The 27711-nt window shown below is 44.8% G+C and overlaps 1 protein-coding gene across 3 annotated transcripts in view; it reads left to right on the top strand.

Annotated features, from left to right (window-relative positions):
* Positions 1–27711, top strand: part of LOC106576445 (apoptotic protease-activating factor 1) — a 74981-nt gene that overhangs the window by 27765 nt on the left and 19505 nt on the right. For 2 of the 3 annotated variants that reach the window (XM_045699997.2, XM_045700000.2), the window contains 12 exons: positions 98–250; positions 2531–2659; positions 2837–2962; positions 3153–3272; positions 3393–3518; positions 5964–6080; positions 7570–7650; positions 8776–8901; positions 11210–11344; positions 11529–11654; positions 18650–18775; positions 20200–20346. In XM_045699997.2, the coding sequence (XP_045555953.2) occupies positions 98–250; positions 2531–2659; positions 2837–2962; positions 3153–3272; positions 3393–3518; positions 5964–6080; positions 7570–7650; positions 8776–8901; positions 11210–11344; positions 11529–11654; positions 18650–18775; positions 20200–20346 (1512 nt within the window). The remainder of the gene's footprint in view (positions 1–97; positions 251–2530; positions 2660–2836; positions 2963–3152; positions 3273–3392; positions 3519–5963; positions 6081–7569; positions 7651–8775; positions 8902–11209; positions 11345–11528; positions 11655–18649; positions 18776–20199; positions 20347–27711) is intronic. The other variant, XM_045699999.2, reaches the window with a different exon arrangement.

Below are 27711 nucleotides of genomic sequence, written 5' to 3'. Positions count from 1 at the left end.
CATTAATTGTACGTACCTATGTGTGAGGGTGTGTGTGTATGTGTTTCTGTGCACGTATGTGTGCGTGCGTACCTGTGTGCTTGCGTGTGTGTTTCAGCTGTGGGAGGTGTCCTCAGCCAATGAGTGGAAGTCCATAGACGTGGCGGACATGTTCCCGGAGCAGAGAGAGCAGACTGCGGTCATGGTGAAGTGCAGCACCTGGTCAGCAGACGGCAGGACCATCATCTGTGCTGCCAGGAACGCGGTCTTTGTGAGTGTTGAAGAGCCAGCCCTCCCCTGCTGAGGCTGGCATGGGGCCGTGGCGTGGGCACAGGGACTGAGGGGTGGTCCCCTGGCGGAGCTCCATGACTCAGACCAGATTTGTTTAGCATGTTGCGATTCATCAGAGTAGGAGCTGGCAGAATGTTGAATGGACTTCGGTAACTGGGGGACATGAGCTAATGCTCATGCTATGGCTAATACTACACTGAACAAAAATAGAAACGCAACATGCAACAATTTCAAAGATTTTACTGAGTTACAGTTCATAAAAGGAAATCAGTCAATTGAAATAAATTAATTTGTTCCTAATCTATAGATTTCACATGACTGTGAATACAGATATGTATCTGTTGGTCACAGATACCTTAAAAAGAAAAGTAGGGAGTGGATCAGAAAACCAGTCAGTATCTGGTGTGACCACCATTTGCTTCATGCAGCACGACACATCTCCTTTGCGTAGAATTGATCAGGCTGTTGATTGTGTCCTGTGGAATGTTGTGGCTGTGGACAACAAGCACGCAGATGAGCTTCCCTGAGACGGTTTCTGACAGTTTGTGCAGAAATTCTTCAGTTGTGCAAACCCTCAGTTTCATCAGCTGTCCGGGTGGCTGGTCTCAGACGATCCCGCAGGTGAAGAAGCCGGATGTGAAGGTCTTGGGCTGGTGTGTTTACACGTGGTCTGCGGTTGTGAGGCCGGTTGGACGTACTGCCAAATTCTTTTGGAGGCGGCTTATGGTAGAGAAATGAACATTCAATTCTCTGGCAACAGCTCTTATGGACATTCCTGCAGTCAGCATGACAATTGCACACTCCCTCAACTTGAGACATCTGTGGCATTAACTACATAACATCAATTGTGTACAAACATTGCACCCCCCCTTGCCCTCAGAACAGCCTCATTTCGTCGGGACATCGACTCTACAAAGCGTTCCACAGGGATGCTGGTCCATGTTGACTCCATTGCTTCCCACAGTTGTGTCAAGTTGGCTGGATGTCCTTTGGGTGGTGGGCCATTCTTGATAAAACTGTGATAAACCCAGCAGCGTTGTAATTTTTGACACAAACCAGGCACCTACTACCATACCCCGATCAAAGGCACTTCAATATTTTGTCTTGCCCATTCACCCTCTGAATGGCACACATACACAATACATTTTTCAATTGTCTCAAGGCTTAAAAAGCCTTCTTTAACCTGTCTCCTCCCCTTCATCTACACTGATTGAAGTGGATTTAACAAGTGACATCAATAAGGTTTTTACCAGGATTCACCTGGTCAGTCTGTCATGGAAAGAGCAGGTGTTCATAATGTGTTGTACACTGTGTCGATGCACTGCGTAGCCTATCTGTCAAATTCTGTCAATATATTTGTGTTTAGCGGTATGTTCTTGTCTAGCAACTGCTCCTAGAGCAATCTGTCCGTGAAGCAATGAGAATGCCCTGGACAACTTGTCTTTCATGTTTTGGTATTTGGGCCTGTCTGCCCATCAGAGGGTAGAAGCGTGTGTTCTGACTGAGAATGAAGCCGTCCCACTCCTGGGAAATGTAAAGGTCTCTGTGTGTCCGTGTCTGTTCTCTCCACTCCAGGAATCAGAGTGGCGTTGAATGTCAGAGTGGCGTTGAATGTCAGCGTTGTCAGTTTGTAGGCTAGTATTGATAGTAGAATAGATAGCTTGATGGACTTTTTTAAAATTATGGCACGTAGAAACAGCAGTTGGAACTCTTTTGTTTTCCACCTCAATTTCTCTCCTTCTCTTTCCCTTTCTTTTCTTTCCCTTCACAATCCCACACTTTGCCAAGTTGGAAGATATGGAAATCATCATCGATGGTTGAGATGCATGTTGACATGTATTGTCATGAGTCTTGCCCTGGAGGCAGAACTGAGCGGTTTCTGCTAGATGGGACAGCTGCAAAGTCAGAAAAATTCATGATAACAAAACCTGCAGTTGAGACTTCACTTAGCAGCTTATCAGGCTATTACCATATTGCTTCCATCAAATCCCATCCTGTCATGTCCTTCACAGTTCACATTACATTTGAGTCATTTAGTAAAGACTCCAGAGCACCTTTAGATCTCTACATGGTCCGACCTAACAACCTCTGAGCCCTCCAAGGGGCCATCAAGAAATGTCTAGAAAGTTAGCTAATGCACAAGCTAATCACTAGCAAATGCATGGAAGCCATTTTGTGCCCCACATATTGGCAGTTGCACTAGAGAGCGATCACCAGCTATAACTATGGTGTAGTGACAGATCCCTCCTGCTGTTCCCAGGTGTTTGATGTAGAGACGGCAGCCATGTTGTTGGAGATCCGGACCAGTCGTCTGAGCACGGTGCAGTACTGTCACTCCTGTCCCAGCAGCAACCTGGTGGCCATCGCACTGTCACACTATGCTGTGGAGGTACACACACACACACACACACACACACACACACACACACACACACACACACACACACACAGCCTGTTGACTATTACACTGTGCCATGTAGGTAGTACACACATGGTGGCTATAGCCCTATCAAACTACTACACCATCATACGGCAGGATATGACATCATACGTCTCTTCCCTCCAGCTGTGGGACATAGAGACCAGTAAGAAGATGGCTGACTGTAGTGGTCATCTGAGCTGGGTCCATGGAGTCCAGTTCTCCCCTGACGGATCTCTACTGCTCTCCTGTTCTGACGACCAGACCGTCAGGGTAAGTGTCTGTGTGTGTGTGTGTGTGTGTGTGTGTGTGTGCGCGCGTCTGCCGTCTGTCTGTCAATAATTTGTCCAATCTGTCTTCATCAGTTAACCCTTTTTGTGACATATTGTACTTATCCATTTAACCTTTTTAATGGCATAAAAAATGTAATTCCTTGGTGTGTGTGTGTGTGTGTGTCTGTTAGGTGTGGGAGACCAATAGAGTCCACACCTCCTCGGCTGTCTGTCTGAAGAGGGACTCTGACGTGCTCTTTAACAACGGTGACATTACCGTGGTCGCCGCCGACAATCGCAACAGACTGCAGGTGAGAGGGCTAGGCTGAACTCGTGCGTGCATGCGTGTGTGCGCACGCGCGCACACACAATGATGTCTTACAGATGTGACAGGTGTTAACCCAGCAGGCTGACGAGTGTGTGTGTGTCAGGTGAGGAATGGGAGGACCGGAGCGGTGATGTTCCAGTCAGAGGACCAGGAGTCTCGTATCCGCTGCACTGCTATCTGCTCACAGACCTCAGCCGTGGGGCTGGGACGAGAGGATGGGACGATACAGGTACACATACACATATGCACACACACACACATATACACACTTTTACCCTCACACACATACCAGAAAGCAAAACTCTTCAAGGACACAAAAGTAGGAAAATGCTTACGTATAATTTATGCTTAACTTGACAAAAGTGCAGGTGCTATGAGGGAAAAGTGCCAGAAATGTAAAAGGCTTTTTGGCTGGAGAAGAGGGGGTATCACTGCCAAACTTGATAAAGACCAACTGAGCTGTAGGAAAGGCGGGAAGAGACATTTTTGCAGGTTAAGCTGGACACAATGTTACACCAAAACTAAGTTTGACAGTTTTACCACTGGTGCTGTTCTAGTAGCATTGTGACTACTGTGGTCTGCCTATGCTTGGAAGAGTTGGTCCATGTGGTGTGTGTGTAAAAATCATGTTCACCTTGCTGGCCGAGGTGTTTTTCACATCTAGTAATGGCTGGTGACATTGTGCTAGAACCCTCTCTGTCTGGCCTGTCAACCCTGCCTCAGTCCTACTGTACCCAGCTCTCTCTTTCTCTCTCTGTCTGGCCTGTCAACCCTGTCTCAGTCCTACTGTACTGTACTGTACCCAGCTGTCTCTCTCTCTCTGTCTGGCCTGTCAACCCTGTCTCAGTCCTACTGTACTGTACTGTACCCAGCTCTCTCTCTCTCTCTCTCTCTCTCTCTCTTTCTCTCTTTCTCTCTCTGTCTGGCCTGTCAACCCTGTCTCAGTCCTACTGTACTGTACTGTACCCAGCTCTCTCTCTCTCTCTCTCTCTCTCTTTCTCTCTTTCTCTCTCTGTCTGGCCTGTCAACCCTGTCTCAGTCCTACTGTACTGTACTGTACCCAGCTCTCTCTCTCTCTCTCTCTCTCTCTCTTTCTCTCTTTCTCTCTCTGTCTGGCCTGTCAACCCTGTCTCAGTCCTACTGTACTGTACTGTACCCAGCTCTCTCTCTTTCTCTCTGTCTGTCTGGCCTGTCAACCCTGTCTCAGTCCTACTGTACTGTACCCAGCTCTGTCTGTCTGTCTGTCTGTCTGTCTGTCTGTCTGTCTGTCTGTCTGTCTGTCTGTCTGTCTGTCTGTCTGTCTGTCTGTCTGTCTGTCTGTCTGTCTGTCTGTCTGTCTGTCTGTCTGTCTGTCTGTCTGTCTGTCTGTCTGTCTGTCTCAGTCCTACTGTACTGTACCCAGCTCTCTCTTTCTCTCTGTCTGGCCTGTCAACCCTGTCTCAGTCCTACTGTACCGTACCCAGCTTTCTCTCTCTCTTTCCTTACCTATTTTGTACTCTCTGTTCTCTCGCTTTCTGCTTCTCTTTTCTAGTTGTCATAAATTAGATTTTTCCTACTTATTCCCACTCTGCACTACTTGCTCCATCGCTCCCTGTCTCTATGATAAATGGTTGTTTACTGCGAGCCAAGGAAAATCTGCTCCCTTTTGGAAGTGTGTGTGGAGACTCAGGGATGTCCCTGGAAGTGGTAGTAAGTAGTGTCACACACCCTCTGTCCCCTGGCAGGTGTGTAGAACTCTGTACTCCAGTTGGGGCCGCACCTCAGGAACCTCTTTAATTAATGAAGGGGGCCTGGGCTCTAACCAACACAGGGGTTAATGGATTCTAATTACTCAGGCCTCTTCACACACACACACCTGGGTGTCTGTCTACTCTTCTCAGTCAAGAGGGGGATGAGGAGAGGGGGATGAGGACAGAGGGATGATAATGAGTGGAGCTGAAAGACTGCAGGGTTGTGTAATATCAGTTACTTAATATGTGAAAAGTGGGCATACCATGGAAATGTTGGTTTCACTGTGAGTATACTTGTGTTGGTCTTTAAACCTGTTCCATTACATCTAATTCCTGTCATTTACACCAGAGGGAGCTGCTGCTTTGTTTCCTTACAGGTCTGCTGCTGCAGTAGTCTGCCCCCGCTCTAGCTCTTTCTCTCTCTCCCTCTAGCTCTTTCTCTCTCTCCCTCTAGCTCTTTCTCTCTCTCCCTCTAGCTCTTTCTCTCTCTCTCTTGTTCTCTCTCTCGCACTCTCTCTTGCTCCCTCTAGCTCTTGCGCCCTCTTTTGTTCTCTCTCTCTCCCTCTCTCTCTCTCTCTCTCTCTCTCCTCTCTCTCTCTCTCTCTCTCCTCTCTCTCTCTCCTCCCCCGCCTGCTCTCTCTCTGCCTGCTCTCTCTTTCTCTCCACCTCAGAGCCACTGTGCTATTAGAGCAGAGAGGTAAAAATTGACCAGAACTCTAATGAACTCACAAAGCAATGCCCTCATTGTCATTGACTCAGTTTGACGCATGCCTCACATTCTAGTCTTCTTTCTGGGCCGTAATTGCCACTTTGATTGGCTCGGTTCTCTCCTCTGTTGAAATGACATGCTGTTTTTCTATTAAGAAGGAAAAGAAGAGAGGGTGTGCTGGAGAAAGAGAGGTACAGGAGTGTTGAAGAGAGTGACTGTGTGTGTTCTACTCCAGGCAGGAGGGATGACAGTTAGGCAGGTACTGAGGACCATTGGATGGAGGACTCTACAGCGGCTGACCCCTCACAGGGGCTCGTTGCTGGCGCTAGGGCTAGAAACAGGCAGTGTGCAGGTATGGTAGCGTGATATGGCATGTGTGCGAGTCAGTGGAGGCTGCTGAGGGGAGGACGGCTCATAATAATGGCTGCAATGGAGTCAATGGAATTGTATCGAACACGTGGTTTCTATGTGATTGATACCAGTCCAGCCATTACTATGAGCCGTCCTCCCCTCAGCGGCCTCCACTGTGTGCTTCGACCTGGATTCAAATAATATTATAAATACTTTGCTTTAGTCTGCCTAGATGGTTAGGGTGTGCACTGTTGGGACTATTCCATTTGTCCATTTGCACCAGGCTTAATCAAGTCCTGATCTTTTTCAAAGGTGTGTGTGTGTGTGTGTGTGTGTGTGTGTGTGTGTGTGTGTGTGTGTGTGTGTGTGTGTGTGTGTGTGTGTGTGTGTGTGTGTGTGTGTGTGTGTGTGTGTGTTCCTTGACCTTCTCAAAGGGATTGTGATCAGTGTCAGGGGGAGGGATAGCTCAGGTACTGTGGAGTGATCTATTGTTCAAATGGAGTTTAACGTGTACGTCACAGCATATCTTTCAGTATGCAGTATTACACTAGGGAGGCTGCAGATGTGGATGAAAACAGATCAGAGATCAGTAAACGTTAACCCGCTCATCGTAAGGTACTTCGATGACCACTGCTCTCAGATCAGATCTGTGCTGCTTTCGTTGATCTGTTTATTCCTAAGCGTCATAAGCCAAACTAGTATTCCTAACGCTAACATGTTTTACTCAACCTTTCCCCCATATCGCCCTGAGCACCCTCCCTGCTGCCTCATTCCCAAACCTTGAGGTGAGCTGGCAACCTTTTGAAACCCGTTTCCCAGTAGCATCGCAGAGTGTCTTCTGGTTGGCATGCCCTGCGGCTAGCCTTCTCACGCGTTTGTTTGAAGTAGGGTTTTATTTGAGAGGCTTAAATATTTTAGCACAAGGTGAATCCTAGATTGAGATTTCACTTGTGTGGGTGTCGTGTGTGTGTGTGTGTGTGTGTGTGTGTGTGTGTGTGTGTGTGTGTGTGTGTGTGTGTGGTGTGTGTGTGTGTGTGTGTGTGTGTGTGTGGGTGTGGGGGGGGGGGGGGGGGGGCGGTGTGTGTGCATGCTTGCGTGCATTTGTAGTCATTTTTCGTCTTAAGTTATGAGCTTGTGTGTTTCTTTGCCTTTTGGTTTACACTACAGATATCATACCAGGAGAGTTAATTGGGTTGAATTATTTTGCGATAATATTAATAGACTTCAAGTATGTTTAATAACTTAAGTTTGCAATAATTTCCAATAGTTCAATGTCAACAGAATTCAGCCTTAAAATTCTAGTCCAACTACTCAGTCAAGTTAGCAAAGATGGCGCAGGAAGTTTCTAAGACAGTTAGGACTTCTAGGACCTCAATAATGTACTCTAGGTTGTCAGAGTTTCCGTTGTCTCCCTTATAAGATTAAAGTGGTTTTGTAACTTGAAGCCAGTTCTTTGAGCATCAGAGCTGCTTTTTCTCCTGCTGTGACAGTGTTGTCTGTCAGACCCTCACACAAAGCAGTCAGGGCAGATCCACTCTCCGACTGGGCTGATCAATCGCACGCAGAGCCCGGTAATATTTAAAAAAAAAAAATCCTTTTTGATGAGCTTATCACTGTCAACACAAACACATTACTTTGGTCTCCTTTTTTATTCTATATATTTGTATTGTTTTTATTTTGCTCTTTTACTAGTTTTGGTCTAGTCAGAAGGTTATCACTTTATGCTCTTTATCCTTTCCCCTCTAAATATCTCTGTCTTAACCTTCTGACTGTCTATGGGTATCACTTTATGCTCTTTATCCTTTCCCCTCTAAATATCTCTGTCTTAACCTTCTGACTGTCTATGGGTATCACTTTATGCTCTTTATCCTTTCCCCTCTAAATATCTCTGTCTTAACCTTCTGACTGTCTATGGGTATCACTTTATGCTCTTTATCCTTTCCCCTCTAAATATCTCTGTCTTAACCTTCTGACTGTCTATGGGTATCACTTTATGCTCTTTATCCTTTCCCCTCTAAATATCTCTGTCTTAACCTTCTGACTGTCTATGGGTATCACTTTATGCTCTTTATCCTTTCCCCTCTAAATATCTCTGTCTTAACCTTCTGACTGTCTATGGGTATCACTTTATGCTCTTTATCCTTTCCCCTCTAAATATCTCTGTCTTAACCTTCTGACTGTCTATGGGTATCACTTTATGCTCTTTATCCTTTCCCCTCTAAATATCTCTGTCTTAACCTTCTGACTGTCTATGGGTATCACTTTATGCTCTTTATCCTTTCCCCTCTAAATATCTCTGTCTTAACCTTCTGACTGTCTATGGGTATCACTTTATGCTCTTTATCCTTTCCCCTCTAAATATCTCTGTCTTAACCTTCTGACTGTCTATGGGTATCACTTTATGCTCTTTATCCTTTCCCCTCTAAATATCTCTGTCTTCCCTCTTCTTTCTGTCTCCTGTTTTCCATCTCACTTGAGCAGTTGCTTGTTTTTACACTTTTGGGAGCAAAATATAGTGTGTGACTATCTTATTTAATTTTTTCTAAGTTTACTATTCTGTTAGTCAACACCTCTCCAAGTTCTTGGGATGTGTGTCAACTCATGCTTTTAATAGATTGTTTTTGCTCTTTTGACACAGTAATAAAGGATTGAAATGGAATCATCTCTCCCTTCCCCTTCCTCCCTCTCTCTCCCAGGTGTTGGAGGTGCCATCGGGGACCTCTCTAGCCACTCTTCAGGGTCACACCAGGACAGTTCTCCACTGCCAGTTCACCCCGGAGGGACACACACTCATCACCTCCTCTGAGGACACCACCATACGGGTGGGGCCCTTCTCTTTCTTCCTCATCCTTCTTTCTTCTCTTCTTCTTCTCTTCTGTGGTTTGTTATTTCCCTCCCTGTGTGCATCTGTGCATGTGATGTTTTCAGACTGTTCCACTCTGTCACCCCTAACAGCTCTCCTCTACTGTTCCACCTCACTGAACATATCCTCTCATCTCCTCTGTTTCTCTCATCTCCTCTCCTCTGTTTTTAGGACAGCCTGTCCACTGCTAGACCTATCTGCCTATCAGAAGTACACACACTATCCAGAGCACCACCTTGCTGCAAATCTGAACAGCACAGCCTCACTTTGTATTTATCTTACTCTGTATTCCCTTACTGTCCATGGACCATCTCCTGTGTATTACCTTACTGTCCACGGACCATCTCCTGTGTATTCCCTTACTGTCCACGGACCATCTCCTGTGTATTACCTTACTGTACATGGACCATCTCCTGTGTATTCCCTTACTGTCCACGGACCATCTCCTGTGTATTCCCTTACTGTCCACGGACCATCTCCTGTTTAGTCCCTTACTGTCCACGGACCATCTCCTGTGTATTACCTTACTGTCCACGGACCATCTCCTGTGTATTCCCTTACTGTACATGGACCATCTCCTGTGTATTACCTTACTGTCCACGGACCATCTCCTGTGTATTACCTTACTGTCCATGGACCATCTCCTGTGTATTCCCTTACTGTCCACGGACCATCTCCTGTGTATTACCTTACTGTCCACGGACCATCTCCTGTGTATTCCCTTACTGTACATGGACCATCTCCTGTTTAGTCCCTTACTGTCCACGGACCATCTCCTGTGTATTACCTTACTGTCCACGGACCATCTCCTGTGTATTACCTTACTGTCCACGGACCATCTCCTGTGTATTACCTTACTGTCCACGGACCATCTCCTGTGTATTCCCTTACTGTCCACGGACCATCTCCTGTGTATTACCTTACTGTCCACGGACCATCTCCTGTGTATTCCCTTACTGTACATGGACCATCTCCTGTGTATTACCTTACTGTCCACGGACCATCTCCTGTGTATTACCTTACTGTCCACGGACCATCTCCTGTGTATTCCCTTACTGTACATGGACCATCTCCTGTTTAGTCCCTTACTGTCCACGGACCATCTCCTGTGTATTCCCTTACTGTACATGGACCATCTCCTGTGTATTCCCTTACTGTACATGGACCATCTCCTGTGTATTACCTTACTGTCCACGGACCATCTCCTGTGTATTCCCTTACTGTCCACGGACCATCTCCTGTGTATTACCTTACTGTACATGGACCATCTCCTGTGTATTCCCTTACTGTACATGGACCATCTCCTGTGTATTCCCTTACTGTACATGGACCATCTCCTGTGTATTACCTTACTGTCCACGGACCATCTCCTGTGTATTCCCTTACTGTCCACGGACCATCTCCTGTGTATTACCTTACTGTCCACGGACCATCTCCTGTGTATTCCCTTACTGTACATGGACCATCTCCTGTTTAGTCCCTTACTGTCCACGGACCATCTCCTGTGTATTACCTTACTGTCCACGGACCATCTCCTGTGTATTCCCTTACTGTCCACGGACCATCTCCTGTGTATTACCTTACTGTACATGGACCATCTCCTGTTTAGTCCCTTACTGTCCACGGACCATCTCCTGTGTATTACCTTACTGTCCACGGACCATCTCCTGTGTATTCCCTTACTGTACATGGACCATCTCCTGTTTAGTCCCTTACTGTCCACGGACCATCTCCTGTGTATTACCTTACTGTACATGGACCATCTCCTGTGTATTCCCTTACTGTCCATGGACCATCTCCTGTTTTATATGAATAATGTTTGAGTAGCTTCGCTGAAAAGGGAGTATTTGGTGGATAGATTCACTTTGAGGAAATGTTGACCTACAGGGAATGTGAATAGCTCTATACAGTAAACATAGCTGTTACTCTGACCGCTGACTTCTGGAGTGGTGAGGGGGGTGAATGGTACATTCACAAACCCAACATTGGTAAGAGTTTGATGTGTCAATCATTGTCTGAGATATTTGCATAGAGGCCAATATTTTGCCCAGTGCCCATTCCCTACCTAGCAGCTAAATACTCCCACTCTGGACACAGATCCAGGATCAGCTTACCCTCAATAACTCTGATTGTGCTAAATCCCTGGTTGAGGTGCAACTTTTACCCACTCCAGTACCAGAAGGTGATTGCTCTCTTGCTCTCTCTCGCACTTTCTCTCGCTCTCGCTTTCTCTCTCTCTTTGTCTCTCTCTCTCTCCCCCCCTGTAGGTGTGGAGGTGGAGGACAGGTGAGTGTGTGGTTCTGGAGGGCCACAAGGAGCAGGTCAGATGCTTCTCTCTGCTCACCACCTCACCCTCCTCAGAGACACATCTCCTCAGCTGGTCCTTTGACGGCACCATCAAGGTAATACAAGCACACGTATGGAGTACCAGACAGACAGTAAGACTTAGAAACACACACGCATGCATGCATGCAAAACCTGTTAAAAGCAACAAGTTACGATCAGCGTGCACTTACATGAACTAAAGGATATTTACTAGAGGGAGGTGACACAGAAAGCGTCTCCCCCTCTCGCTCCCTCCCCCAGGTGTGGGACATGTCTAGTGGTGAACGGCTGCAGGACCTAGTGTGTCACCAGGGGGCGGTGCTAGCCTGTGACGTGTCGCCTGACAGACAGCTCTTCGCCACCACCTCCGCTGACAAGACTGCCAAGGTAACACACACACACGTGTCATCAGTATGCAACAGAACCTAGCCTAAATCGTTAGATCAGTGTGAGACAGATATGTTGTCTATATCACGATCCCTTCAGAACCGTGTGTATAGTGTACATTATTATGCGGTCAACTAAAGGTCATTGGTAGCTTGAGGTGGACATGAAGCAGATGGTTACTGCGGTCACTAACTTAGCCAGCGGTCAAGCCGCCCACTCGCCTCCCTGCCCCTCCAGCGGTCAAGCCGCCCACTCGCCTCCCTGCCCCTCCAGCGGTCAAGCCGCCCACTCGCCTCCCTGCCCCTCCAGCGGTCAAGCCGCCCACTCGCCTCCCTGCCCCTCCAGCGGTCAAGCCGCCCACTCGCCTCCCTGCCCCTCCAGCGGTCAAGCCGCCCACTCGCCTCCCTGCCCCTCCAGCGGTCAAGCCGCCCATTCGCCTCCCTGCCCCTTCAGCGGTCAAGCCCCCACTCGCCTCCCTGCCCCTCCAGCGGTCAAGCCGCCCATTCGCCTCCCTGCCCCTCCAGCGGTCAAGCCGCCCATTCGCCTCCCTGCCCCTCCAGCGGTCAAGCCGCCCACTCGCCTCCCTGCCCCTCCAGCGGTCAAGCCGCCCATTCGCCTCCCTGCCCCTCCAGCGGTCAAGCCGCCCACTCGCCTCCCTGCCCCTCCAGCGGTCAAGCCGCCCATTCGCCTCCCTGCCCCTCCAGCGGTCAAGCCGCCCATTCGCCTCCCTGCCCCTCCAGCGGTCAAGCCGCCCACTCGCCTCCCTGCCCCTCCAGCGGTCAAGCCGCCCACTCGCCTCCCTGCCCCTCCAGCGGTCAAGCCGCCCACTCGCCTCCCTGCCCCTCCAGCGGTCAAGCCGCCCACTCGCCTCCCTGCCCCTCCAGCGGTCATTAAGTCTGACTGCAACCTACAGACCGTACCGCTGCCCTCTCCTCTCCTCCTACCTAGCATTACCTATGTGTTTGTGAGAGAGAGCAGGCTGCTGCTCTGCGGTTGACTTTGATTGACACTGTGGGTGTGGGATCTCCTCTGACCCCTGACTCCTCTGATCACTGTGGGATCTCTCCTCTGACTAGGTTTTCACTCTGTCACCTTACTGTGTTTTTGCCCTTGATCGTCCTTCCTCATTCTCTCCGTCAGTTTGTATTGTTCTCTCTTTCTTCTATTTTCTATCCTTGTTTCCCCCTCTGTCTGTCAGTCACAGGATCATTGAGTTGGTCACTCACTGTGGAAATGGCTATTAGGTCAGCATCCAAATTGGCATTGGAGGATTGTGTGTGTGTTGTAATGGTTCAGAGCTGGTGTTCCCATTAACCACACTGTTTATTTCTGTTCACCAGACCAGCATGCTTTCATTAGTGCTTTGGACCTAGACACTCTGGTAATGATGTGGAAAAGTAGTCTGAAGGGCTGGCCATGGTTCCACCATCCACAAACGCATACACACACATACACACGCAGGTGCGCTGTCTCTCACACACACATACAGTGCCTTGCAAAAGTATTCACCCCCCTTGGCGTTTTTCCTATTTTGTTGCAATACAACCTGTAATTTAAATTTATTTTTATTTGGATTTCATGTAATGGACATACACAAAATAGTCCAAATTGGTGAAGTGAAATTTAAAAAATGACTTACTTTAAAAAAAAAATGTTTTTTTTTTAATTTTTAAAAAGTATTTTTTTATTAACAAAATAAGGAAAAGTGGTGCGTGCATATGTGTTCACTCCTTTGCTATGAAGCCCCTAAATAAGATCTGGTGCAACCAATTACCTCCAGAAGTCACATAATTAGTTAGATTGCACACAGGTGGACTTTATTTAAGTGTCACATGATCTCAGTGTATATATATATATATATATACACCTGTTCTGAAAGGCCCCAGAGTCTGCAACACCACTAAGCAAGGCGCACCACCAAGCAAGCGGCACTATGAAGACCAAGGAGCTCTCCTAACAGGTCAGGGACAAAGTTGTGGAGAAGTACAGATCAGGGTTGGGTTATAAAAAAATATCTGAAACTTTGAACGTCCCACAGAGCACCATTAATACAACCGCTGTGTCAGATTTCAAAATAGCTTTACGGCGAAAGCACATTGTTCAATATTCTGAGTACAGAGCTCAGCCATCAAAGCAAGCTATTCAGTTACCCGCCAAGTTCTGGAGTCAACTAGACTCAGAAATAGAATTATAAATCTTCACTTACCTTTGCTGATCTTCGTCGGAATGCACTCCCAGGACTCCCACTTCCACAAGAAATGTTAGTTTTGTTCGATACACTCCATATTTATGTCCAAATACCTCCGTTTTGTTCGCACGTTCAGATCACTAATCCAAAGGCATAATGCGCAAGCGCAAAACCCGAGACGAAAAGTCAAATAGTTCCATTACCGTTCATAGAAACATGTAAAACGATGTTTACAATCAATCCTTAGGGTCTTTTTAACATACATCTTCTATAATATTCCAACCGGACAATAGCGTATTCATTACAGAGGAAAAAGAAGGAGGGGCGCGCCCGCGTGAGTGCGCAGTAAACAACTCACTGGTCCCAGGCTTGAGACAGCTCTTATTCTCTTCCCAGTAACAGTAGAGGCATGAAACAAGGTTCTAAAGACTGTTGACATCTAGTGGAAGCCTTAGGAAGTGCAAAATGACCCCACAGACACTAGTTTGGAAAGGCAATCAGTTGAAAAAACTACAAACCACTTCCTGGTTGTATTTTTTCTCAGGTTTTTGCCTGCCATATGAGGTCTGTTATACTCACAGACATCATTCAAACAGTTTTAGAAACTTCAGAGTGTTTTCTATCCAAATCTACTAATAATATGCATATCCTACCTTCTGGCCCCGAGTAGCAGGCGGTTTAATTTGGACACGTCATTCATCTGAATTTCCGAATACTGCCCCCCGTCACTAAAAAGTTAAATCTATTATACATTTCTTTTTAAAGAATATGGCACGACAACAAACGTGCCAAGAGAGGGCCACCCACCAAAACTCTCAGACCAGGTAAGGAGGGCATTAATCAGAGAGGCAACAAAGAGACCAAAGATAACCCTGAAGGAGCTGCAAAGCTCCACAGCGGAGATTGGAGTATTTGTCCATAGGACCACTTTAAGCCGTACACCACAGAGCTGGGCTTTACGGAAAAGAGTGGCCAGAAAAAAATAAGCAAACATGTTTGGTGTTCGCCAAAAGGCATGTGTGAGACTCCCCAAGCTAATGGAAGAAGGTACTCTGGTCAGATGAGACTAAAATTGAGCTTTTTGGCCATCAAGGAAAACGCTATGTCTGGCGCAACCCCAACACCTCCCATCACCCCGAGAACACCATGGTGATGTTTGCATCATGCTGTGGGGATGTTTTTCATCGGCAAGGACTGGGAAACTGGTCAGAATTTAAGGAATGATGGATGGCGCTAAATACAGGGAAATCCTTGAGGAAAACCTGTTTCAGTCTTCCAGAGATTTGAGACTGGGACGGAGGTTCACCTTGCAGCAGGACAATGACCCTAAGCATACTGCTAAAGCAACACTTGAGTGGTTTAAGGGGAAACATTTAATTCTCTTGGAATGGCCTAGTCAAAGCCCAGACCTCAATCCAATTGAGAATCTGTGGTATGACTTAAAGTACACCAGCGGAACCCATCCAACTTGAAGGAGCTGGAGCAGTTTTGCCTTGAAGAATGGGCAAAAATCCCAATGGCTAGATGTGCCAAGCTTATGGAGACACCCCAAAATACTTGCATCTGTAATTGCTGCAAAAGGTGGCTCTACAAAGTATTGACTTTGGGGGGGTGAATAGTTATGCACGCTCAAGTTTTCAGTTTTTTTGTCTTCTTGTTTGTTTCACAAGAAAAAATAGTTTGCATCTTCACAGTAGAAGGCATGTTGTGAAAATCAAATGATACAAACCCCCCAAAAATCAATTTTAATTCCAGGGGTAAGGCAACAAAATAGGAAAAATGCCAAGGGGGGTGAATACTTTCACAAGCCACTGTATGCACACATACACCCACTGTCTTTTTCTGTCTGCTATCATAGGTCAAAGCCGAACCCTGAGTCTGATCGTCTTTGTCAGATAGAATAAAAGACTGAAGGTTTTTGTTCCACTCATCTCTCTCTCTCTCTCTCTCTCTCTCTCTCTCTCTCTCTCTCTCTCTCTCTCTCTCTCTCTCTCTCTCTCTCTCTCTCTCTCTCTCTCTCTCTGTTCCTTTCTCTCTCCCTTCCTCCCTCTGTCTATTGACCTTTAGATGACTACGAGACGTGCCAAATTAACTTTTTTAATCATCTACCATGTGATGTTCTCCATCAAGCATGAAAGAGAGATCGAAAGAGGGAGAGCGAGACAGAAAGACAGAGACAATTTACTAAGAACATTGTGTTCTTGTAATAAACAGAGTATTCTTTAATATGTTAGGTTCTAAATAAACAGAGTAAAACTAACGGACAGCTAGGAAAAGCTCAAACAAAATTTATTCACCCAATGGGTCAGACAGCTGAACAGACAAAGACATGTTCCCACCAGCACAAGTGTGTGTGTGTGTGTGCGTGTGTGTATATGTATGTCTAATATATATATATAATATCCCACTTTAGGTGGTCTCCCTTTCTCTATACATTACATATTTAATGGTAGGTAGGAAGGTAAGTGATGTGGGTAATAAACTGTTCCTTCTCCCTTAATGTGACCTGACCTCGGCCCCGATTCCTCACTAATCCACAGCTCTCCACCCTTATCATTGACCACAACCATGTGATTGCCTTTCCCTTACTCAGTAACAGTCCAAGCCCCTGGCTCATATCCAACCTTAATTGACCCCACCATACACATTCCTTCTACAGATAACCATTCACTTCTGGTGTAGCAAGTATTTCAAATTACAACCCAACAACTGAAACCAGACTGTGGCCCTTCTCCTTTCCATAGGATACCTGATGTCAAACAATAACATGTTCTGCATTCCCCTCTCTCCCTCAGTACCATGAACAAGGATATTGTAAGTTTAGAAGTCAGAGCTCATCAATTAGATGTACTTTACATACTGATGAGATTAAATTAAAATGGGTTTACACTACCTTGTAAAATAATCCAATAAAATAGGCGGATGGTGACGTAGACATACTTCGTATTCACGTCTCAAAATAAATAAATTAAATTACCACAATCAATTTCAATAGAAAGTTAGCAAAAATAGATACGATTCTGCAACCATGGACCATGGAGAGGTAAATACTTGTCTATTTATGGAAAAATCACATTGATTAACACTTTGGTCCTATCACAGTTTACTTACTAATGGCACTACCTACTCCAAACGACTCGTTTTTTAAAATCATATGAGCAAATTATATTTTATTTTATTTGGAATGCTAAGCCAGACAAAATTTAAATGTGCCTATTTATATAATAAATATGAGTTTGGGGGGCTAAAATTATTAAATATGAAATATTTAAACCTCTCACTAAAAGCTTCACTCATGCATAAGTTATACTTAAACCCAAAATGGTTCTCCAGTAGATTATTAAGGCTCATCCTTTGTTAAAAAATGTCCTTTTGGCCTTTATACAGATTACAACTTCTCATTTCCGACTAATTGAAAATGAAATTTTGTTTAAAGTATCGCCCTTTCTTAAACAAGCCATACAAAGCTGGTTACAATTTCAGTTTTATCCTCCAGAAAAGATAGAACAAATGTTATGGTTAAACTCAAATATACTGATTAATTAAAAAAACAAAGAAATGGAGGAGTTATGTCACATATTCCAATATATTTCTGATAGCTGCATATCTGGTCAATCCTAATTTACAACCAACTGATTGCAGCACTACCACAATGGAGGAGGCAAGTGGAAAAGGGAGAAGGTAGGGAACTTGTTTGCCTGCCATATATTAAAGATACAAATTGGCTGAAAGGAATTGGCGTAAATTGAAAAATATACCCGTTTTCATTTGAGGACAAAAATGTTGACAGCTGCGCCATACAGATTGCAAAATAAATGTGAAGAGATTTTTGATGTACCGATTCCATGGCACATGGTTTATGAACTGGTACAAAAAACAACACTTAGAGTTTTTCAATTTAAATGATTATATAAATTCTTGCCACCGACAGAATGCTATATATATGGGGCATACAACAATCTCAGCTCTGTAGATTTTGCTGTGAAGAGACAGAATCACTAGATCATTAATTCTGGTATTTTGCCTATGTAGCTTGTTTCTGGTCACAGGTTTAGGAATGGTTAAAAAATCACAACATTATCCTTGCAAATAGCAATATTGGGCAATTTGGATAGCCATAGTCAGTCATTAAATAATATAATAATACTAGTAGGAAAAGTTTTCATCTTTAGCTCACAATCTGTGGATACTTTACGATTTAGAAAGGTTAAAAAAGGATGTAAAACATCACAGCACAATTGAAAAATATCTGGTGGATGGAAACCAAACGAGGGTGGTCTATGGTGATAGGTGGGATGGGCTGAGAGTGGCTGAGGGGTGGGATTGGTAATAATACGTTGTTTGGTAATGTATTATTGTTATGTGACTGCTTTATATAAAAGTACCATGTATGTATATGTAGCAGAAAAGCTGTAAAAAAAAAAAATATATATATATATATATATATATATATATATATATATATATCCTCCGAAGACTGGTGCTGGTGGATGGGTTAATACAATGTAAAAATAGCATTATGGTATGGGCAGTATCATCTATCAAAGAAGCAGCCGGAAGCGCTTGTTCCGTTCTTTAAGTTGAGTGGTCTACCGAACTAGCAGCATAGAGAAACAATAGACAGTTAGGCTTTCAGGGAAAAATTACATTTATTCAATTGAATTAACCAAGGCACTCTGCATATAGAAGTGGCCTAACCAATATTGCTATGGCATGTTCAAAAGAACATATTTGAAAAAAAAGTATTTTATTTTCGACAAACTTTTGTAACCTCTGACCTCCTGTTTCTCCTCTCATTGGCCCTCAGGTGTGGAGCAGTGCATCGTGGGAGTGCGTGCGCCTGTTGAACGGCCACCAGGACTGTGTCCGCAGCTGCCGCTTCTCTTGGGACGGCCGGCGCCTAGCAACCGGCGACGACAACGGAGAGATACGGGTGGGTAGGGATAGAGGGATGGAAGGGGGGGTGAGTGAGTAAAGAAGGAAGGAAGGAAGGAAGGAAGGAAGGAAGGAAGGAAGGAAGGAAGGAAGGAAGGAAGGAAGGAAGGAAGGAAGGAAGGAAGGAAGGAAGGAAGGAAGGAAGGAGCATTAGAAGGAGGGAAGTTGAGGAGTGAAGGAGTGAGCACATGAGTGAAGGAAGGATCAATAGAAAAATAGAGAGAAGTCTAAAGAGATGGAGAGGAGGATGTGGAACAGGTGTGCAGGGGTGATGAAGAGGAAGGAAAGAAGGCAGAGGGGAGGAAGTAGAAGACAGTTAGTCAGATTGAATCCCTAAGGCTTTGGCATCTGCATAGATCCTAGAGAAGGAGAGATAGAGAACTAAAGAGAGAGGGAGAAGGGATGATGGAAATGAAGGGAGAGAGGGAAAGTGGGGTAAGAGAAGAAATGAGAGTGGGCAAGAGGGGATGATGGAAAATAAGAACAATTAAAGAGAAGAACGGAGAGTGAAAGAGAGGGACAGACTAGGGACTGAAGAAATGAGAGCGTGACAGAGGGACCTGTCTGTTCCTCTACAATTACATTGTTCCTCTACCAGCTGCTTTCCACAAACTATCCCTGACTGACTGTCTGACTCGTACATTTGGACTACACTCCAAAGTTTTCGAACCTGAAAAGTGATCTAATGTCGAGATGAGTCCACATCTCATGCCACTTCCCAGGTTTGAAAACAACTGACAAACTTTTATTTTGGAGTGAACTGTCACTTTAAAATCATGTCATGACATGTCAATCATCCAGGGTTGTGTTCATTAGGCACCAAACAGAAGGAGACTTAAACCACAAGATTGAATTATAGTACATAGAGTAGAATATATGCCCCTCTTGTTTCTATGGAAACACTTGAGTCATTCTCAGTGAATCATGCAAGGTGTTAAATATAGCATGTTCTGTGTCCTATATAGACAGGACAGTATGGCTCATGGTTGTTAGTTGCATAACTCCAGTATTCAAATGGAGGGTTGTTTTATGTCTCTATGGTGCTTTATTAATCAGTGAAAGTAGTCATTGATTGAAAGGTAAAGTTGAAAAGCACAAGATACTGTAGCATTCAAGGACTGGATTATTGCACACCTAACTGTAGACTACTGTATGTCTATAAGGTTGGTAGTCACTAGATGGCCATGTTAGAAAGTACTAAAGTAGCCCGAACAGTACATGAGATATTTGTTGTTATTTTGGTTTGTAGTTCTGGTTAAGGTTGGGGTTAGATATTTTATGGCCGTTTAGTCAAAAGCTTCCTAAGATACCAGGTTGATAATAAGTCCATAGCTGACATACACCCCACCATTTATAACTACTAGGTCTCATTCAATTCTCTCATTTTTCATTCGTTTGTCTCATGTGTGTCCCGTGTCTCAGCTGTGGAACGTGAAGGATGGTACTCTACTAAAGATCTGTTCCCGAGACAACAAGGACGCCATGGACTCTCTGCACGGAGGCTGGGTGACCGACCTGCACTTCTCCCCAGACAACACTGTGCTGCTGTCTACAGGAGGATACATTAAGGTAGGAAACACACACACGGAGAGAGACACACACACTTTTACAGAGACACGCACACAAACATGTAAAGACAAATAGATGTGCACACACACACACACACACACACACACACACACACACACACACACACACACACACACACACACAAACATGTAAAGACAAATAGATGTGCACACACTAATGGGAACAAACAGAGGTTTAAAGCACTATCGACCAGAGCCCTTGTCCCCCGGGGATTACATCATCACTGCCTGGTTAAAAAGCCAATCAGAGCCCGGCTGAGGCTGACCCCCAGGTGATCCCTCCTTCTGTAAAACTGGAGGTAATCAGAGAGGAGTAACAGACACACACTCCGCAATCCAATCAAGTTGGGAGGAGGATGAGTTATGAAATATCACTCACACTCTCACTGTGACTATTGCTTTGGGAGTACTATAAACCTACTGTGGTGTAAGAAAGCTTGGGGGCATTACATTTAGCATGCGTGGATGGGCGTGGTAGGCGGGCGGGCGGGCGGGCGTGCGTGGGTGTGAGAGGAGAGAGAGGGAGTTTCTTGCCTGAGTGATTTCAGGAAAATTCAACAGCAGCATTCCTTATCTCACTTGTCTCCTCCGCTTTGAATTCCAAAAGCCTCTAGTAAATGTATTAAGCATATTAAACCAGTGATTTTAACCTAAATTGGATCAATGTAATGGATGTTTTTCTTCTAATGTCTCTCAACACATCAACTCTCATGCTTGGCTATTTTTATGTGATATTCAAGTGTCTGTTTGAATCAAACTGGTTGCCACGTATCCAAGAAACACAAAATAAATTGACTGCATGTTCATTTCAAACTTCCTTCTCTCACAGTTGTTAGCTAGCCTTTTGTTTTGTTGTCTTCATTGGGAAGATTCTAGTTTCTATTGATGAGAGCCCCAGGTCACTAAGCCCATTGTGATCAGTCAATATGTTGATGAGTCAACTCCATGGATACTGATGGAGAACGTAACTACTAGACTTAATGAGTCAACTCCATGGATACTGATGGAGAACTTAACTACTAGACTTAATGAGTCAACTCCATGGATACTGATGGAGAACTTAACTACTAATTCCGTCATTACCTCCTGATGACACTCGCTGTTATCCAGAGTGTTAGGACAGAATACATTTACCTCTTCATCACTCACTCTTATCCAGAGTGGTAGGACAGAATACCTCTTCATCACTCTATCACTTCCTCTTTCCACACTTCCCTTCTTTCTTTCTCCTGACTTGATGGATCTGAGCATGTGTGGATGTAACGAGCAGTGATTGATTATTATGCCTGTCTGCGCTGAAGAGGCAAATCCCTTGTAATGAGCCTTGATTGATTTATCGTGGGTGAGAGGTGAGCTGTCAGTCATAATAATTGCCGTGGCAGCTGTGTATTCATAGTTAAACGATGGCAAATTTAGCCTGGGGAGACGTGGGGACAGAATACATAAAACGGACTAATTGCATCTGTATGTATTAACAGTGGGCCTTATTCAAACCAACCTGTGTCCAGATTTCAGCTGGAAATTATTACAAAATAGATAGCACTGGAACAAAATAAGAGACCACTGCAAAATGATCAGTTTCTCTGGTTTTACTATTTATAGATATGTGGTTGGGTAAAATGAACATTTTTGTTTTATTCTATAAACTACTGACAACATTTCTCCCAAATTCCAAATAAAAATATTGTCATTTAGAGCATTTATTTGCAGAAAATGACAACTGGTCAAAATAACAAAAAAGATGCAGTGTTGTCAGACCTCAAATAATGCAAAGAAAATAAGTTCATATACATTTTTAAACAACACAATACTAATGTTTTAACTTCGGAAGAGTTCAGAAATCAATATTTGGTGAAAATCAGGGTTATTCCAATCACAGCTTTCACGCGTGTTGGCATGCTCTCCACCAGTCTTTCACATTGATGTTGGGTGACATTATGGCGCAACAATTCAAGCAGCTCTACTTTGTTTGATGGCTTATGACCAACCATCTTCCTCTTGATCACATTCCAGAGGTTTTCAATGGGGTTCAGGTCTGGAGATTGGGCTGGCCATGACAGGGTCTTGATCTGGTGGTCCTCCATCCACACCTTGATTGACCTGGCTGTGTGGCATGGAGCATTGTCCTGCTGGAAAAACCAATCCTCAGAGTTGGGGAACATTGTCAGAGCAGAAGGAAGCAAGTTTTCTTCCAGGACAACCTTGTATGTGGCTTGATTCACGTGTCCTTCACAAAGACACATCTGCCAGATTCCAGCCTTGCTGAAGCACCCCCAGATCATCACCGATCCTCCACTAAATTTCACAGTGGGTGTGAGACCTGGAGAGGCCTACAAGCCACAGTGTCTCACACCCACTGTGAAATTTGTCTTTGAAGGACGCATGAATCAAGCCACGTACAAGGTTGTCCTGGAAGAAAACTTGCTTCCTTCTGCTCTGACAATTTGGGGTTTTGATTGATTTAAGGCCTAGTTTGTACTGTAGCCTTGTCTTTCCAAATGTTAGTTTTCACACAGCGTGATACAAAATCAACTTGAGGAAGCAGCCAACAGTGAGCAGAACTTATCATTACAGACGTGTGTGTTCAGTAGAAGTGGTGCTGATGGGATCAGTAGTGCTGTGATGATGATTCAATAAAGCTAGTCTCCCTGATGTCTGTCAACCCCTATCTGTCTCCTCCTTATGGCTTCCTGGAGTAACTTCCCACCACACACTATCTCTGTCTTGCTATATTTAAAGGAGATTATCTATCTCTCTCTTTCTATTCTCCTCTCTCTCCATCTCTGGTCCCTTTCCATGGCCTCCTCTCTCATTATTTACCCATTTTTCTCTCTCTCTCTTCATGCACTCTCCTTTTCTCTGTCTCCATCTCTAGTCCTTTTCCATGCCATCTCTACCTCTACCTCTCTGTCTCTGTGTGTCTGTCTCTGTCTATCTCTGTCTGGTTCATACGACAGGTATTATCAGGTTGTGTAATTAAAAGCAGCATGGTGTGTGACCCTCTGGGAGCTGTTCCAATGCTTCCTTAAGCCTCTGAGACACCAGGATAGGACAGTGGTGTGTGTGTGTGTGTGTGTGTGTGTGTGTGTGTGTGTGTGTGTGTGTGTGTGTGTGTGTGTGTGTGTGTGTGTGTGTGTGTGTGTGTGTGTGTGTGTGTGTGTGTGTGTGTGTGTGTGTGTCAGGGAGTGATAAGTTGTTTTGGGGCAGCTCTCTGAGTGAGGGTGTAATATCACACTGACCCCCATCACTCCTCTGTTCTCTGCCCGGTAATACCTCACACTGCCTGTCTTACACCTGGGAGACAGCCCACGACGCACAGCTATACACAGTCTGGCACACACCACACACATGGAGACACACATACACAAACATGCTGACACGCGCAGACACAGGTATGCACACAGGTATGCACACAGGTACACTCAGAGAATCAGCAGGACCTCACAGATTCAGCATGAGTTGCTGTGAGACAATCTGTCATAGTGCCATGATCCAAGTAGAGGTGGGATGTGTGAAGAGGCTCATCCTTACACACACACACACAGCAGGAGACCCTGAGTAATTCACACAGAGCGCTCATACTTACAGATGCTTCATATCTTCCTCCTCTCCCCTACACCTCCACTGTTGCTAAGTCAACACTAGTCCCTAGGATTGAGGAGACACAGTATACATCCCAAATGACACCCTATTCCCCTATTTAGTGCACTACTTTTGATCAGGGCCCAACTCGCTCTGGTCAACAGTAGTGCACTGTATAGGGGAAAGTGCACCGTTTGGAAAGTGCACCGTTTGGTATGCAACCACAGACCAATATACAGTACCAGTCAAAAGTACCATCCGTTTTGTCACCAAAGCCCCATATACTACCCACCACTGCGACCTGTACGCTCTCGTTGGCTGGCCCTCGCTTCATACTCGTCGCCAAACCCACTGGCTCCAGGTCATCTACAAGACCCTGCTAGGTAAAGTCCCCCCTTATCTCCGCTCACTGGTCACCATAGCAGCACCCACCTGTAGCATCCGCTCCAGCAGGTATATCTCTCTGGTCACCCCCAAAGCCAATTCCTCCTTTGGCCGTCTCTCCTTCCAGTTCTCTGCTGCCAATGACTGGAATGAACTACAAAAATCTCTAAAACTGGAAACGCTTATCTCCCTCACTAGCTTTAAGCACCAGCTTTCAGAGCAGCTCACAGATCACTGCACCTGTACATAGCCCATCTATAATTTAGCCCAAACAACTACCTCTTCCCCTACTGTATTTATTTATTTTGCTCCTTTGCACCCCATTATTTCTACTTTGCACTTTCTTCTACTACAAATCTACCATTCCAGTGTTTTACTTCTATAATGTATTTACTTTGCCACCATGGTCTTTTTGCCTTTACCTCCCTTATCTCACCTCATTTGCTCACATTGTATATAGACTTATTTTTCTACTGTATTATTGACTGTATGTTTCTTTTACTCTATGTGTAACTCTGTGTTGTTTGTATGTTGTTTAACTGCTTTGCTTTATCTTGGCCAGGTCGCAATTGTAAATGAGAACTTGTTCTCAACTTGCCTACCTGGTTAAATAAAGGTGAAATAAATAAATAAATAAATAAATAAAAAATGTGGGTTGTGGTTGGGTGATTGTAGAGGCCAGGTCATCTGATGCAGCACTCATCATTCTCCAAGAATCACTCTCCTTCTTGGTCAAATAGCCCTTACACAGCCTGGAGGTGTGTTGGGTCATTGTCCTGTTGAAAAACAAATGATAGTTCCACTAAGCGTAAACCAAATCAAATGTATTTATATAGCCCTTCTTACATCAGCTAATATCTCAAAGTGCTGTACAGAAACCCAGCCTAAAACCGCAAACAGCAAGCGATGCAGGTGTAGAAGCACGGTGGCTAGGAAAAACTCCCTAGAAAGGCCATAACCTAGGAAGAAACCTAGAGAGGAACCAGGCTATGAGGGGTGGCCAGTCCTCTTCTGGCTGTGCTGGCTGGAGATTATAACAGAACAGGGCCGAGATGTTGAAATGTTCATAAATGACCAGCATGGTCAAATAATAATAATAATCACAGTAGTTGTCGAGGGTGCAACAAGTCAGCACCTCAAGAGTAAATGTCAAGTTGGCTAGTCATAGCCGATCATTGAGAGTATCTCTACCGCTCCTGCTGTCTCTAGAGCGTTGAAAACAGCAGGTCTGGGACAGGTAGCACGTCCGGTGAACAGGTCAGGGTTCCATAGCCGCAGGCAGAACAGTTGAAACTGGAGCAGCAGCACGGCCAGGTGGACTGGGGACAGCAAGGAGTCATCATGTCAGGTAGTCCTGAGGAATGGTCCTAGGGCTCAGGTCCTCCGAGAAAGAGAGAATTAGAGAGAGCATAGTTAAATTCACACAGGACACCATATAAGACAGGAGAAATAGTCCAGATATAACAGACTGACCCTAGCCCCCCGACACATAAACTACTGCAGCATAAATACTGGAGGCTGAGACAGGAGGGGTCAGGAGACACGATGATACCCCCAAACAAGGCCAAACAGGCAGGATATAACCCCACCCACTTTGCCAAAGCACAGCCCCCACACCACTGAAGGGATATCTTCAACCACCAACTTACCATCCTGAGACAAGGCCGAGTATAGCCCACAAAGATCTCCGCCACGGCACAACCCAAGGGGTGGCGTCAACCCAGACAGGAAGACCACGTCAGTGACTCAACCCACTCAAGTGAAACCAGATGGGATGACGTATCGCTGCAGAATGTTGTGGTAGCCATGCTGGTTAAGTGTGTCTTGAATTGTAAATAAATCACTGACCGTGTCACCAGCAAAGCACCATCACACCACCTCCTCCATGCTTCACGGTGGGAACCACGCATGCGGAGGTCATCCGTTAACCTCTCTGGGGTATGTGGGACGCCACCCGCGGGACACACTATTCAACAGCCAGTGAAATAGCAGGGCGCCAAATTCAAAACAACAAAAATCTCATAATTCAAATTTCTCAAACATACAACTATTATATCCCATTTTAAAGATACACTTCCCGTTAATCCAACCACATTGTCCGATTTAAAAAAGGCTTTACGGCGAAAGCATAACATTAGATTATGTTAGGACAGCGCTTAGACAAGAAAAACCACACAGCCATTTTCCAAGCAAGGAGAGGCGTCACAAAAAACAGAAATACAGCTAAAATTAATCACTAACCTTTGATGATCTTCATCAGATGGCACTCATAGGACTTCATGTTACACAATACATGTATGTTTTGCTCGATAAAGTTCATTTTTATATCCAAAAACCCCATTTTACATTGGCGTGTAATGTTCAGAAATGTTTTGCCTCCCAAAACTTCTGGTGAATGAGCACATCAATTTACAGAAATACTCATCATAAACGTTGATCAAATATTCAACTGTTATTTAAAGAATTATAGATACACTTTTCCTTAATGCAACTGCTGTGTCAGATTTCAAAAAAGCTTTACAGCGAAAGCACACTTTGCAATAATCTGAGTACGGCGCTCAGTCACAAAACTAAACCCGCCATTTTGTGGAGTCAACAAAACTCAGAAATAGCATTATAAATATTCACTTACTTTTGATGATCTTTATCGGAATGCATTCCCAGGAATCCCAGTTCCACAATAAATGTTCATTTGTTTCGATAAAGTTCATCCTTTATGTCCAAATACCTCCATTTTGTTTGCGCGTTCAGTCGAAAAGTTCAGACGAAAAGTCAAAAAAGTTATATTACAGTTCGTAGAAACATGTCAAACGATGTATAGAATCAATCTTTAGGATGTTTTTATTATAAATCTTCCATAATATTCCAACCGGACGATTCCTTTGTCTTCAAAAAAGAAAAGGAACACAGCTAACTCGCACGTGAGCGCTCGCCACTGAGCTCATGTCATTTTCTCAGTCCTCTGACTCCATATGCTCTTATTCTCTCCCCATTCACAGTAGAAGCCTGAAACAATGTTCAAAAGACTGTTGACATCTAGTGGAAGCCTTAGGAAGTGCAAAATTACCCCACAGACACTATATTGGATAGGGAATCACTTGAAAAACTACAAACCTCAGATTTCCACACTTCCTGGTTGGATTTTTTTCTCAGGTTTTTGCCTGCCATATGAGTTCTGTTATACTCACAGATATCATTCAAACAGTTTTAGAAACTTCAGAATATGCATATCTAAGCTTCTGGGACTGAGTAGCAGGCAGTTTACTCTGGGCACCTTCTTCATCCGGACGTCAAAATACTGCCCCCTACCCAAGAGAGGTTAACCTACTCTGTGTCTCACAAAGACATGGCGATTGGCGCCAAAAATTGCAAATTTGGA

Source organism: Salmo salar, chromosome 17, assembly GCF_965601325.2.
Source record: "Salmo salar chromosome 17, fSalSal1, whole genome shotgun sequence".
Taxonomy (NCBI): Eukaryota; Metazoa; Chordata; class Actinopteri; order Salmoniformes; family Salmonidae; genus Salmo; species Salmo salar.
Note: the sequence above shows the minus strand (reverse complement) of the source record. Positions and strands in the feature narration are given on the sequence as shown.